The sequence below is a fragment of the Ptiloglossa arizonensis genome, chromosome 5 (assembly GCF_051014685.1).
Source record: "Ptiloglossa arizonensis isolate GNS036 chromosome 5, iyPtiAriz1_principal, whole genome shotgun sequence".
Taxonomy (NCBI): domain Eukaryota; kingdom Metazoa; phylum Arthropoda; class Insecta; order Hymenoptera; family Colletidae; genus Ptiloglossa; species Ptiloglossa arizonensis.
Window position 1 is genome coordinate 23292405 of NC_135052.1, and position 12615 is coordinate 23305019.

General features: G+C 31.2%; 2 protein-coding genes across 3 annotated transcripts; one reads left to right on the forward strand and one right to left on the reverse strand.

The window, feature by feature from the left end:
- Window positions 1-460: 460 nt before the first annotated feature.
- On the forward strand, window positions 461-4500 carry Cbp80 (nuclear cap-binding protein subunit 1). The gene is made up of 11 exons (XM_076311681.1): window positions 461-703; window positions 953-1421; window positions 1509-2003; window positions 2087-2258; window positions 2371-2576; window positions 2671-2774; window positions 2878-3113; window positions 3201-3379; window positions 3461-3716; window positions 3796-3909; window positions 4020-4500. Exons 1-11 carry the CDS (start codon window positions 664-666, stop codon window positions 4131-4133), a joined length of 2385 nt encoding a protein of 794 aa, XP_076167796.1. The 5' UTR covers window positions 461-663; the 3' UTR covers window positions 4134-4500.
- On the reverse strand, window positions 3203-7838 carry LOC143146924 (uncharacterized). 2 transcript variants are annotated; one of them, XM_076311683.1, is made up of 8 exons: window positions 7226-7838; window positions 6833-6950; window positions 6292-6553; window positions 5761-5925; window positions 5571-5661; window positions 5328-5464; window positions 5010-5142; window positions 3203-4934 (listed from the first exon to the last, which is right to left on the reverse strand). In XM_076311683.1, exons 1-8 carry the CDS (start codon window positions 7292-7294, stop codon window positions 4872-4874), a joined length of 1038 nt encoding a protein of 345 aa, XP_076167798.1. In that variant the 5' UTR covers window positions 7295-7838; the 3' UTR covers window positions 3203-4871. The 2 variants fall into 2 exon arrangements, with proteins under 2 accessions (XP_076167798.1, XP_076167797.1); XM_076311682.1 differs by lacking the exons at window positions 6833-6950; window positions 7226-7838 and having other exon boundaries at window positions 3203-4925; window positions 6292-6787.
- Between the last annotated feature and the right edge of the window lie 4777 nt (window positions 7839-12615).

The following is a 12615-nucleotide window of genomic DNA, read 5'->3' on the forward strand; positions in this document are numbered from 1 at the left end:
ATAAACCATGAATATGGTAGTACCGTAATACAGACTACTATAATTTGTATTTTCATTTCATGGAAACCATGTTAAAGGTTTTAGCTTAGTTTTCTTGATGGAAATTCGACTTTTACAGCTAATATAACAAGTAATATTGGCATGACAACTTTCAAATAATGTTCTGTGTCAGACAAAAGGGGGAATAAAAAAAAATTGCATTTAATCTTGGTTCCGCTGGTATAGATTCATCAATAAGCTTATTTTATTTAAGAACTACTATTTTAACTAAGAAACTTGCTTTAAGAACTATTTAAGAACTTATTTAAGAATACTTCGATTGTACTATTCAAGTATGTACATGTATCTAGTGACTTTAATCAGCTATGTTGCTAGCTCTCTGGTGGTGAATTTAGGAGACTTCGCGATTCTGCCATTTACTGAATTTACATAACAGATCTATATTATTTTACATTTCACGTCATATTTCGTCTAACGTTCCGCTTCGCAACTATTTATGACCGTGGTGAGCTGGTTATGGAAGATCGAAGGGTTAGGGTTTTCTATGATGATTTACATTTAACTTGTTTCTAATATAGGAACTTAGAAAGTATAATTGTCATAGTGTAAATGACTTCATAAAATTTACGACCGGTCAACAAAATATATACAAATTTTTCAAAAATGAGTCGCAGAAGAGTTCACGAAGAAGAAGATGGATACGGTAAATTCATATATTCTCATGTTACCATGTAGTTTTTGTAAAAATATTTTTTGTTATTGTATTATCTCTCATTACTTCTCGTGTAGAGTACAATGATTAGTTTCAATTAATACAGTTATTTCATACAAATTGCAACATTTGTAGTGTATATTGTATTATTATTGTATCAGTACTATAATATCTAAAATTATTGTTTTTGTTCTGCTTGGATATAAATTACTTAATTTTTAATTCTATAAACATTTTTAGAACGTGCATACAAGAAACGCAGGAGAGTATCTGAAAACCAAGAAATCGAGGATCGACTTGAATCTCTTATTTTACGAGTTGGAGAAAAATCTACATCTTCTTTAGAAAGCAATCTTGAAGGTTTAGCTTCTGTACTGGAAGCTGATCTTGGACTATTTCGTAGTAAAATACTTCGGATTTTGACAGATTGTGCTATTAAAATGCCTGAAAAATGCACAATTTATACTACACTTGTTGGGTTGTTAAATGCAAAGAATTTCAATTTTGGTGGTGAATTTGTTGATTATATGGTAAAAAACTTCAAAGATTCATTAAAAGCGTGTAAATGGGATGTTGCTAGATACTCGTTAAGATTTCTTGCTGATTTAGTAAATTGTCATGTTTTATCTTGTGGATCTTTAATGCAGCTATTTGATAATATGTTAGATGCTGCTAATGAAGATGGTGTGCCTCAAGTAAGCCGTGATTGGTATGTAGTAAAATATATAATATATTTAATATTGGCATTATATTGGATGTAAGTAAACATTTGTACTTTATTACATTAATCTGGTAGGTATGTGTATGCTGTATTATCAACATTGCCATGGGTTGGAAGAGAACTGTATGAAAAAAAAGAACAAGAGTTGGATCACTTGATGGTGACAATAGAAATATTTTTAAATAAACGAAGTAAAAAGCATCAACCAGCCTTGAGAATTTGGTCAAGCGATACACCTCATCCTCAAGAAGAATACTTAGACTGTTTATGGGCTCAAGTGCGGAAACTTAGACAAGATAATTGGGCAGAGAAACATATTCCCAGACCATACCTTGCATTTGATTCAATATTGTGTGAAGCATTACAACACAACTTACCTACTATAATGGCACCACCACATCATGAATCTTATTCTTATCCATTACCTACAGTAGTTTTTCGTATGTTTGATTATACAGATTGTCCAGCTGAAGGACCATTACTACCTGGTAGCCATGCTATCGAACGGTTTCTTATAGAAGAGCATTTAAGACAAATTATTAATAATTATTTTTATGAAAGAAAAGATTGGTAGGTGTTATATATTATTCATGCTTTTAATTATATTTATCTGTTGTATTGTATCAAATTTACACAATGAATGTCTATTACAGTGCGGCCCAATTATTAAATTTTCCGTATAAAGCAAAAATACCCTTAGATTATTGCATTGTAGAAGTAATATTTGGTGAATTATTTCGACTACCAGCACCAAAGCATTTAGAAATATGCTATGGGTCAATTTTAATTGAGCTTTGCAAATTACAACCGTCAACAATGCCACAGGTAAGATTTTTTAAGGAATGTAAGGAAAAAGTTGTTGCAATTCAGTTTGATAGCATAATTTATACACCATTAGTAATTTACCATAATCGATTTTATTTTATGTTTGTTGTAGGTTTTAGCTCAAGCAACAGAGATTTTGTTTCGTCGTATAGACAGCATGGCCGCAGCTGCTTTCGATCGTTTTGTATGGTGGTTTGCATATCATTTAAGTAACTTTCAGTTCCGTTGGTCTTGGGAAGATTGGGATTCTTGCTTGCAACGCGATCCAGAACATCCACGTCCAAAATTCATTCGAGAAGTACTTCTTAAAGCTTTGCGGTATATACATATATTGTTTTATTTATGAAGTATTTTATGAATTATTGATAAATAACTTTATAAAAATTACAACTTTTCTGTAATTTGGGTTTAGATTATCATATTACCAAAGAATACGGGAAATGATGCCAGAATCGTATGCTGATTTGATTCCACCACCTCCAGAACCTATTTATAAATATACTTCCGAAGGAGCTAGTAAGTATAATATAGTTATACTTATAGAAAGTTAATATCTGATATTGGTGAGTTGAAAGTAGAGCCCATATTAAACAATGAAATATGCTCAAACTTGTTTCAGGTTCACTTCCTGGTACATCAGCAGCTCATGAGTTAGTTGTCTCTATTAGGCGAAAATGTACGCTAGAAGAAGTACTTAACGTGTTAAACACGTTACCAGGTCCTAGAGAAAATGAAGAAACCAATAACTTCAATCCTTTGAAAATCGACGTTTTTGTACAAACTTTATTGAATCTAGGTTCTAAAAGTTTTAGTCACAGTTTTGCAGCAATAGGAAAATTCCATTATGTTTTTAAGGTAAGACATCGAATTTATATTATTTTTTAATCTAGTATGATTAATAAAAGCATAACATTCATTTAAATTGATTTTTTATTTTTGTAGGTTCTTGCAGAAACAGAAGAGGCACAGATATGTATTTTAAGAAATATGTACGCATTATGGAAGAATCATTATCAAATGATAGTTGTTCTAACAGATAAACTTTTGAAGACTGGTATCATTGAATGTAGTGCTATTGCTAATTGGATATTTTCAAAAGAAATGGCGTCAGAATTTACTAAGTATTTAATTCTTGATGGTGATGTTTTGCGACAGTTATTCTTAATAAATTCAGTTTGACGGTATTTGTCATATTTCCTCAGGTTATATATTTGGGAAATACTTCACTTAACAATTCGAAAGAAGAATAAACATGTAACCAAATTAAGTACAGAATTGACGGAAGCGCGAGAAAAGTTAAGAAGAGCGGAAAGTAGATCAGGATCATCATCAGAAGACGAGGATAATAATAAAGATAGAAACAAAGAGAAACCATCCGAGGATGTTGTGGAAAGGATGGAGGAGAAACTGGAAGCAGCGCAAGCAGATCAAAAAAATCTTTTTCTCATCATTTTTCAGGTACAAATACTTATTTCATTGTTGCAGTTATAAAAATGTTTAAGGAAATTCAATGAAATACACTTTTCTTTTCTTCCAGCGTTTTATAATGATTTTGTCTGAACACCTGGTACGTTGTGATACTGATGGCATAGATTATAATACTCACTGGTACAAATGGACCATAGGAAGATTGCAGCAAGTCTTTCTAACCGTAAGTTACAGGCTAATTTATATAGAACAGTAGAATTATAAGTATATAACAAATTAGACATTATTTCTTTTTGTTTACATGATTTTAATTATTCTTAAATTGTTTTACAGCATCACGAACAAGTTCAAAAGTATTCATCAACTTTAGAAACTTTACTCTTCACACCAGATCTGGACCCTCATATTTTGGATGTTTTTCATCAATTTGTTTCTTTACGAGCGTGAACATCTTTTTGTATGGTAACCCTTTTATTTTATAGAATGTAAGTTAACGCCAATAAGAATATAAGAATTTATAAACATAGAGTCATTATGTTTGATGACAAACGCTATGTTATGAGTTAAAATTGGGTAAAAATTTTCATATTATGACATTATATTTTGAGACGAAACATAAAAAAGGTTTCATAATAATTTGACTTACTACATAACATTATGTGTAAATGTTTATGGTTTTGTATTACGGTTATTTCATCTCGATGTAAATATCGATATATTTATCTACCTTTAAGCAAACTATTTTCAACAAATAATTTGTGGACGTCTTTTAAACAAAGTTGTAAACGTCGTATCATAAATGATGAAAGTCGTGCATAGTAAAATATAATGTAAATAAAAGTTTGAAGAATAAGACTATAAAGATAGTTTTTATTAAATGCTCGATGACTAAAATATTTCACACTAACAGTATAATGATGATTGAAAATTTTGTTTTTAGTATGTCTATTTACTAGAAAATTCGCAAGATTAGAGCACTGTAAGAAAAGTTATGGGATATTCAAGAGGGTTCTCACCATACTTTGTTTCCAGCTTTCTTTATTTATCTAATCTCTCTATATGCAGTATTAAATCTTTTCATTCTATGCATATTATTAAGTATATTCTTGATTTGATTTTATTGCCAGTTATGTAATTCGAGCATATTTTGAAACACGTTAAGAGACAGTATGCTGTATCAGTGTTTCATTCAAGTATGTCATTTGTTGATAATAATACAGTGAAGTAACTCATCGCTGTCTGAATAATCTAAAAATATAATCTCAAAAATCATATTAAAAATATGTAAAATATACAATTTTAATGATGAATATTTTTGTATACCATGAGAAATGTTTCCATTGTTAAAGGTGCCATTTTTAAAGCTGTTATTTTGCTAAGTACTAAACTTCTTGCGAGCAGAAATTTGTATAAACTTAGGGATTTTTTAGAAAATGTGTGCCACCTTATCTCGCATCTAAATACACACATATTCATTACTTTCTTGTTAAAAAAGCTATTTCATACTTGTACTTATTTTGCATACAATGACTCATAATTATAAGAATCATTACTTATGTGCAAGTCTATCAAATGAAGATACACATACAAAAAGTATTAAGTTACCAGATAAAAAATTACAATAACATTTTATATTCTTACGTAGCAATGTATACTTGTTCACTATGATTTACTAGTCTTTGTCCAGGAAGGCAAAGAGAGAATATGTAAATTATCTGTGCAAGTGTGAATGATCCGTATCTCATCATATCGCCTACATTACCTATTTTCATTACAGTCTAAAAACAGAGGAATATTTAAGAATCATAAATTTTATAAATTGTTTTCTATTATCATACATTTTCAAAATATAAAACTTAATTATTTCAGCTTGAAAATACTTACATAAACACCTGTAGTACTAATACATAAAACATTAAAGAACAGTTGAAAGAATATGGATTTCATGAATAATGATTCAAGAAGATCTGAATACCTAATAGAAGAAATTACATCAATAGATATTTGTTTTGCCAATAAAAGAAAATGTTTGAAGAAAACAAAGTCGAATTCATAGTACATGAAATATACTAACTTTATGGCATTTTTATGTTCTTGAATACAGATAAACAACTTATTGTGCACCTTCAGTTGTTCTTCTGGCGTGAACTCTGTATATTCGTACTTTTTAAACAAATAATCATCTTTCAAGTTTATTAAACTACTTGAATCTAAAACATGGACTGTTTTCAATTGGTAACTGAAAAGGACAATGTATTTGTATTAGAATATAACTAATGTATGGTGCTATTATTGAATTGGGCATATCGCAATTATTACTTATTTCCACACTTCTAATACATTGATTAAAATGATTGAATTAATTTGTTTAAATAATCTTACTATTGAGTGAAGTATCTAATATTGTAAAAACTGTAATATGTTATAGAGACTATATATTCAACAACAATAGTCAAAATATTGTTCTGAACAATCCCTGCAACAGTCACATATCAGGGATTATTCAAAAAAATTATTGTAATATTTTCATTGTTTTGGGTAATGTATATTAATTGTTCTTTTCTTGTAATCAATAGTTAGGTGTTTATAATAATTTAATTCTCACCTCACAATTGCAAATAAAGCGTAGGCATGTTGAGTATACATCACGTACATGGTATAACATGAAACAATCAAATGACCTACTACTGCAGTTCCCATATATGAATGTATGGTTATATAATAAAAGTATTCCTGATTATCCACACCATAGTTGAGTTCAAAAAGGAAATCTTTATCTTGAGAACGATTTGTTGGCATAACAATATCAATTGCAAGATGTATTGTTGGTATTAATAAGTAGATGATTAACGTCATATAAATGTATGCTTAAATGACAGCAAACATAATACGTATATAACAACAGAATAATAATAAGATTCTTAGAGATTTTGCAATATTCATTCTTATAGTTTAAACTGTTAAATGACCTCAAAAGAATGAAGATTATGCAAAACTATACAAGCCTTTAACAACTTATATATACTACAAATAATAAATATTTTAAGCAAAATAAAATAACTATCAAATGTAATCAGTGGATACATTTCTGATGGTTTCATTCTAAAAATGCTCATGACAGTTATGTTCTATGAAGAACATCTTACATGCATAGTAAACTATAATTTTTCTGCCTTGTATCTTGTAATTCCGTAGAATTATGTTTTCGGGACGATTCTGGTAACGTTTGCAATCTTTTTTAATAAATAGAAGCACGTTCCTAATCTGCAACGTATAACAAGTCGTTTGATAAAATTTTAAAAAAATTTTAATTGACTAAATAAAATTTCGCTTTATATGTTTTGCAAATTATATTTCAATGCTTTATCAAGCATTGTAAAGATATTTGTTTATTTTTTCATTTACGAACAGACAGAAACCATTTTCAATCTTAGAAAATCACTATTTTTTAATAATCATTTGACTACTGTCAAATTTATTTTAAACATTAAGGTATTGGTCAATACACGTCATCATTTTTCAAAAATTCGCAGGGGTACCTTGTTTACGTTAAAAATTCCATTAAAGTACATCGACAAAGCAAGGAAAACAGATATAATAGGTGGCATACATCCGATTACGTCATCGTAGTCAACACCCCACACGCTGCATAATCCACTAAGCTGAAAAAGATGCAAAGTGTACAAATATTCAAGGTGGTAATAGCTGTAAAATATAAATATAATTAAAAGGACAAAGATAGAAAAAACAAATGTAAATGATATTCCAGCAAAGAGGTTTTGCAAAAGCAAATTGGGTGGAACGAAATTTTATTTCATGCCAAATTATCAACATTTGGTATTTGATTTCTCAGATTCCTTTTAAGTATTAAGGGGAATTACTGTGTCGTGTCAAAAAAGTAAGGATTTCATTTTTTATATAAAGGTTCTTCGTTTTTTTTTTAAACATGAAATAACAATAAAGAGAGAAAATGAGAAAGTCTCAATTGGGCGAGAAACAGTAGATATCCGTGAATGTACTGTCTAAAAGTAAAAATTGCCTAAAACTTGATCGGTTCGCTCGAATAATTTAACGCGTTCTTAAAAATATTCTATAACTTAATTAATCTCTCGAATTTCAAAATAAAAATTTTTAAATATATTTTTAATTAATTACATTTTTCAAAAATGTGAGAAGGAATTTTTCGACGTCTTTGAACCTGGACTATGGTTCCTTTAAAAATAATAAAGTGGCCAAGAAAGCGTCAAAAATGAAAATATTATACAATCTTGACTGCTCAAATTTATATAACTCGAATTATTTTTTATTTCAATATTGATAATGGGATATGAATTTAAAGATAAATTTTAGTAAAAACAACCTTTAAATTGTACTTATCTTAGAATAAGAAATTGTAACTGCAACAGTTATTACTTTAAAGCCACAATGGTGTACAATGGAAAAAATATGGAATTAAATTTTAAAAATATATCTAAATATACAGGTATGTGACTTTACAATCACAATGTTACAGAGAGTTAAAGAAATTTTTATTTTTATCGCGAAAAAATCGTTTTTTCATATGAGCGGGCCACGCAAATCGATGGTATGTTTGTAATGTACAATATTTTTTTTCTTTCCCTATAATGCATATAAAAATTTGGATGGATGATTTTATTGTTGAATCCTGAATAAAAATTGTCTTTTGAAAGTAGGAATTGCTCAGTCATTATTCCGTTTATAGAACGATCTTAAAAATTATCCGATGCGAAAAAAAAAATGGGGTACATACTATGTAGGTGGACCAAATTTTGATCCGGTTAAAAATTTCAAACAACGAATGGATGATAAATAACTTTTCATTTGTATGAAAATTGTATCAAACGATACCGCACGTATAACGGTCTGTCAATACTAATACGAAATTACATTCTTTGTATTTTTCACCATACTAGGTGGTCCACGCAACTGTTTCAGGCCACAACTCCGTTATTAATGCATTTACAAGAAAATGTCAAAGGAAAAAGGTAAATGGTTCGAAGATCACTACATCTGTAGGACCTTGGATTTTTTCAAATTCAACAGTGCATGTTCAATTAAAAATTGCATCCTTTCTTTAAATGGAAATGCATATTTTTTGTAGCACTTTTTTTTATATTTTTTTATAAATTAATTAATAACAAAGTATATCTTTGTGAAAGTATTATCAAGGGATTGGCGAGGTTTCTTCAACAAGGATAAGTCAAAACACGACCATTCTCAATGGCGCGCGTACTTGCGGAATTCAGATGTTTTTCATTTTACGCGTAATTAAAAATAATCCGAATGGAGTCGTGTTTGGACTCATTTTCATCGAAAAAATCTCGTCGATACATTGGTAACACGGAGATTATTACATTGCACAATGTCTCTTTTAATAAAATAGAAAATCTTCAGATTTAAAAAAATGGCGACACTTTAAAGTTGAGGTATTGAAAAATATCAAAAATTCATAATTTCATTAACGGATGAAATTCGATGCGGCGTGCGGCAAAGACTACATTCATTACGTACATACCAGAAATTGAATCGGTGTTACAAATAACGGTAAAATAATGGTATTTTTGTGAAATTCTATTTGTACCGGTATGACGTCATCGGACGAGATTTATACCGATATTACTATTAACTCCAGAAGAAGAAATCAGAAGTTAATTCGAGTTACACTCGATCCACTGATGGGTGTTCCAAAGTCTTGCTAATTTCCACTGACGTTACGTTAGGTAGAGTTGAGCATTATTCTGCTAAACATAAAATTTATTCGATTTTCTAGAGCATGTGTGTATAGTATAAAAACTTTCATATTATGCTGTATTATTCTTTTCGGATCCTCTTCGAGAAAATTTCAACTAAAAAATAATACGAAATATAAAAGATATTCATATACATTTATAAGTAATGTAATTATATAAAAATTAGTAATAACGATTAACTTTTAAATTATGAATTAATAATTATGAAGTGGTTATACCTATATACAGGTTTAACGTTACACTGATACGTGGTATGAATATCCAGGTGCAAAATTTATCTTACACATAATCGAGTATGATCAAATAATCGGCGAATCCCTAAACGAAGGTAATTATTTAATACTATACATATGTGTTTAGTATGTGTGGTAATTTGTACGTGTTTGGTGTTACGTTATGTACAGTGTCTACTGTGCGTTATTGATAAACGTGAATATTTTTCCTTCACTATTCTTTTTCGAACTTTGAAGTCCTATATTTGTGAAATTATATTTCTGATGTCAATAGTGTATCGGTTAAGTAGGGTAAATTATCCCAATTACCGCCGTAACTTTATTTAATTATTTTGGAAGCTATTTAATCTAAAAATCGTTCCAGACTGGAGCATTACATTGCACAATGTCTCTTTTAATAAAATAGAAAATCTTCTGATTTAAAAAAATGACAACACTTTAAAGCTGAGGTATCAATTTTTTCAATCTAAAGGTTTTCTATTTTCTGTAACTTTTACAATTGTGTCGGTAACTTTTCCAATTGTAATCGTTAACTTTCACAATTATGTCAGTGACTTTTCCAACTGTTGTCGGTAACTTTCACAATTGTGTCGGTAACTTTTCCAACTGTTATCGGTAACTTTCACAATTGTGTCGGTAACTTTTACAATTTCGTCGAAAAAAATTGTACTATTACGTTGTTAAATAAAATCATTCAAACAGCAGTTATAAGGACACTGACGGTTATTGGAACATCTACCCTATACGTAACGGTATCAAACGTTCGGTACCCGTAAAAAATAAGAATCTTTATCAAATACGGTTAAGTAAAACTTTTATCTGAAATCTTCCGATATTGGGACGTTCCGTCTTCGAGTATACGCGTTTACCAAGAAAATGGCCGTAAGCCAATCCCAGTTTCTGCTATCACAAGGCAATATAAGTGGAAAATCGTGCAAAGATAAATGTCACAATTTCATCGTCACTGTTCTATTTTAAGCCGGTCCGTTCTACTTTGAAGTCACTGCACGAACTGCATAGTCGAGGACTACGTTATCTCCTCTGAAATGAAAATCGTTCTTACACGGGGTTACAGTCAAGAAACGTGAAAAGAAACCTGCGGTCGACGCTTGCTAATAACGATCGGGTAATTAAACCCAACGTCTTTCTGCAAAAAGAACACGACGTGGCAATCATCTTTGATTAACGGTCATTTTCTAAACGCGAGGTAATAACAGAAGAATAGAATGTAGAAATTTCTGCGACCAATTTGTCACGCTGCACCTGTTCGTGCAACCCATTAATGATTGAACGAACGATTTTCGTTGCTCGATTTGCCGCTATCGTTGGCTTTTCCTCGCGATCGAAGGAAACGAACGTAGTACGAGTAATAGTTGACATGGACCTCTTCAAACAGCCCGAGTACTCGTTGAACAAACGTCTCTTGACCATTGTTGGGGTATGGCCTTTTCAAAGGACCTCCGTGAGATATATCAAACAATGTGTCACGCTATTTTTCTGCCTGAGTCTTTTGGCAGCCGAGGTAACCTCCCGAGATTTTGCGACGATGACAAAGGACACAGACAAAGAAAGTACACGTAACGTATGGTCTTGTGGAAGAGGATATTCGAATATACGATTGTATTTCCATTTGGAAAGCGATCCTCTGCCTCCCAACCTTTCTAGTGTAATCTATCGAGTGTAATATATTGCAACCAAATTATTATTATCGTTATTGTCAACGCGACAATATTCCAAATTGCTCTTACGTAATTTACTTGATCATTTAATAACAATCGGAATATTTCATGCCAAATGATCGTAGCCTATGATCTTGACATTTCACCGAGACGAGACATGGTGATCGATTTAGGTTATTCTTGGATGTAACTCTGGATGATTATTTTTCGATTTTCCTCAAAACGACTTTGTAAAAGTTTTTTTTCGTTATTCACCGGTGAGCGTGACATAAATTTATACAGCTTTGGAAATTAATGTTCGTAACGCAAACAACTTGTACTCGTGTACTTCTAGAAATGTCTGGAATGAATTTAATATCGTGGAGAGGGGTGGGGGGTGCGTAAAACATAAAACCGCGTTGGCGGGTCATACCTCTGTAATGTTTCTCCGTAATGAGTGTCGTGATGATCTGTGACGAACACGTGTTATTGAACAGTCCTAGGCATCGTTCCAAGGCAGTCAAAGATGAAGCACAGACGCGGGAACGTGTCAGTTTTCCAGTGAGTTTTGAGAAAATTAATTTGCATTTAAATCGTTCGATTATATCGCGTCGGTGTAATTCGATCCTTGTTCACGTCCACTACGCGGAGAATTAATTTCTCTGAGTACGGTATTACGTTCCTTTGGCCTTTGCGCGCCATTTTGATATTTACATCGATCGGTTACCTTACGTCGAAGTGTGGAAACATCGTGTCTTTTAAATTGTCTCACAGGGGGTGCCTAAGTACAAGGCATAAAGCCAATTTTACTTGATACGATGGAAATCTACAATATAAACAGTTGCACATATTTTCGTTATATCGAGTCCTCGACGCCTGAAACAGCGGATGTGTGCACAGCAGGGACAGTTACGAGTCGAGGAAGCTCGATTGTTAACATTTAAGGACGATGAGGACCGATTATCAACATTGGCATATTTCTCTGAAAATGTTTACACATTTATCCCCAAGGAGAATGTAGCAGAAGAGAAAGAACAAGAAGGGGAAAAATTAACTTTGTCTACTTGCAAAGGAAGTGAGGATGTAAAGTAGAAGTGAAGAATACTCCGACACAAAAGGAGAAGAAACGACGAAAATGAAAACTTTTTCAGACCCCACCAGTGAAGGTCTGTAGGCAAACAAACAAAAAATAATCAGAAAGAGAACTCGTCCTTAGTGGAAGAGATTGTAAATAAATTGTATCTATGTACATTGAAAATTAAAAGAC

Bases quoted from the DNA above. Each gene is read 5' to 3' on its own strand.
- Cbp80 (XM_076311681.1), top strand. From the start codon at position 664: ATGAGTCGCAGAAGAGTTCACGAAGAAGAAGATGGATACG. The intron at 2,004-2,086 runs GTAGGTGTTATA...TGTCTATTACAG, and splicing joins TTTTATGAAAGAAAAGATTG to TGCGGCCCAATTATTAAATT. The intron at 2,775-2,877 runs GTAAGTATAATA...AACTTGTTTCAG, and splicing joins ATATACTTCCGAAGGAGCTA to GTTCACTTCCTGGTACATCA.
- LOC143146924 (XM_076311683.1), bottom strand. From the start codon at position 7,294: ATGCCACCTATTATATCTGTTTTCCTTGCTTTGTCGATGTACTTTAAT. The intron at 6,554-6,832 runs GTAAGATGTTCT...CTGTCATTTAAG, and splicing joins AATTATAGTTTACTATGCAT to CATACATTTATATGACGTTA. The intron at 5,143-5,327 runs GTAAGAATATAA...GTGTGTATTTAG, and splicing joins GAACAAGTATACATTGCTAC to ATGCGAGATAAGGTGGCACA.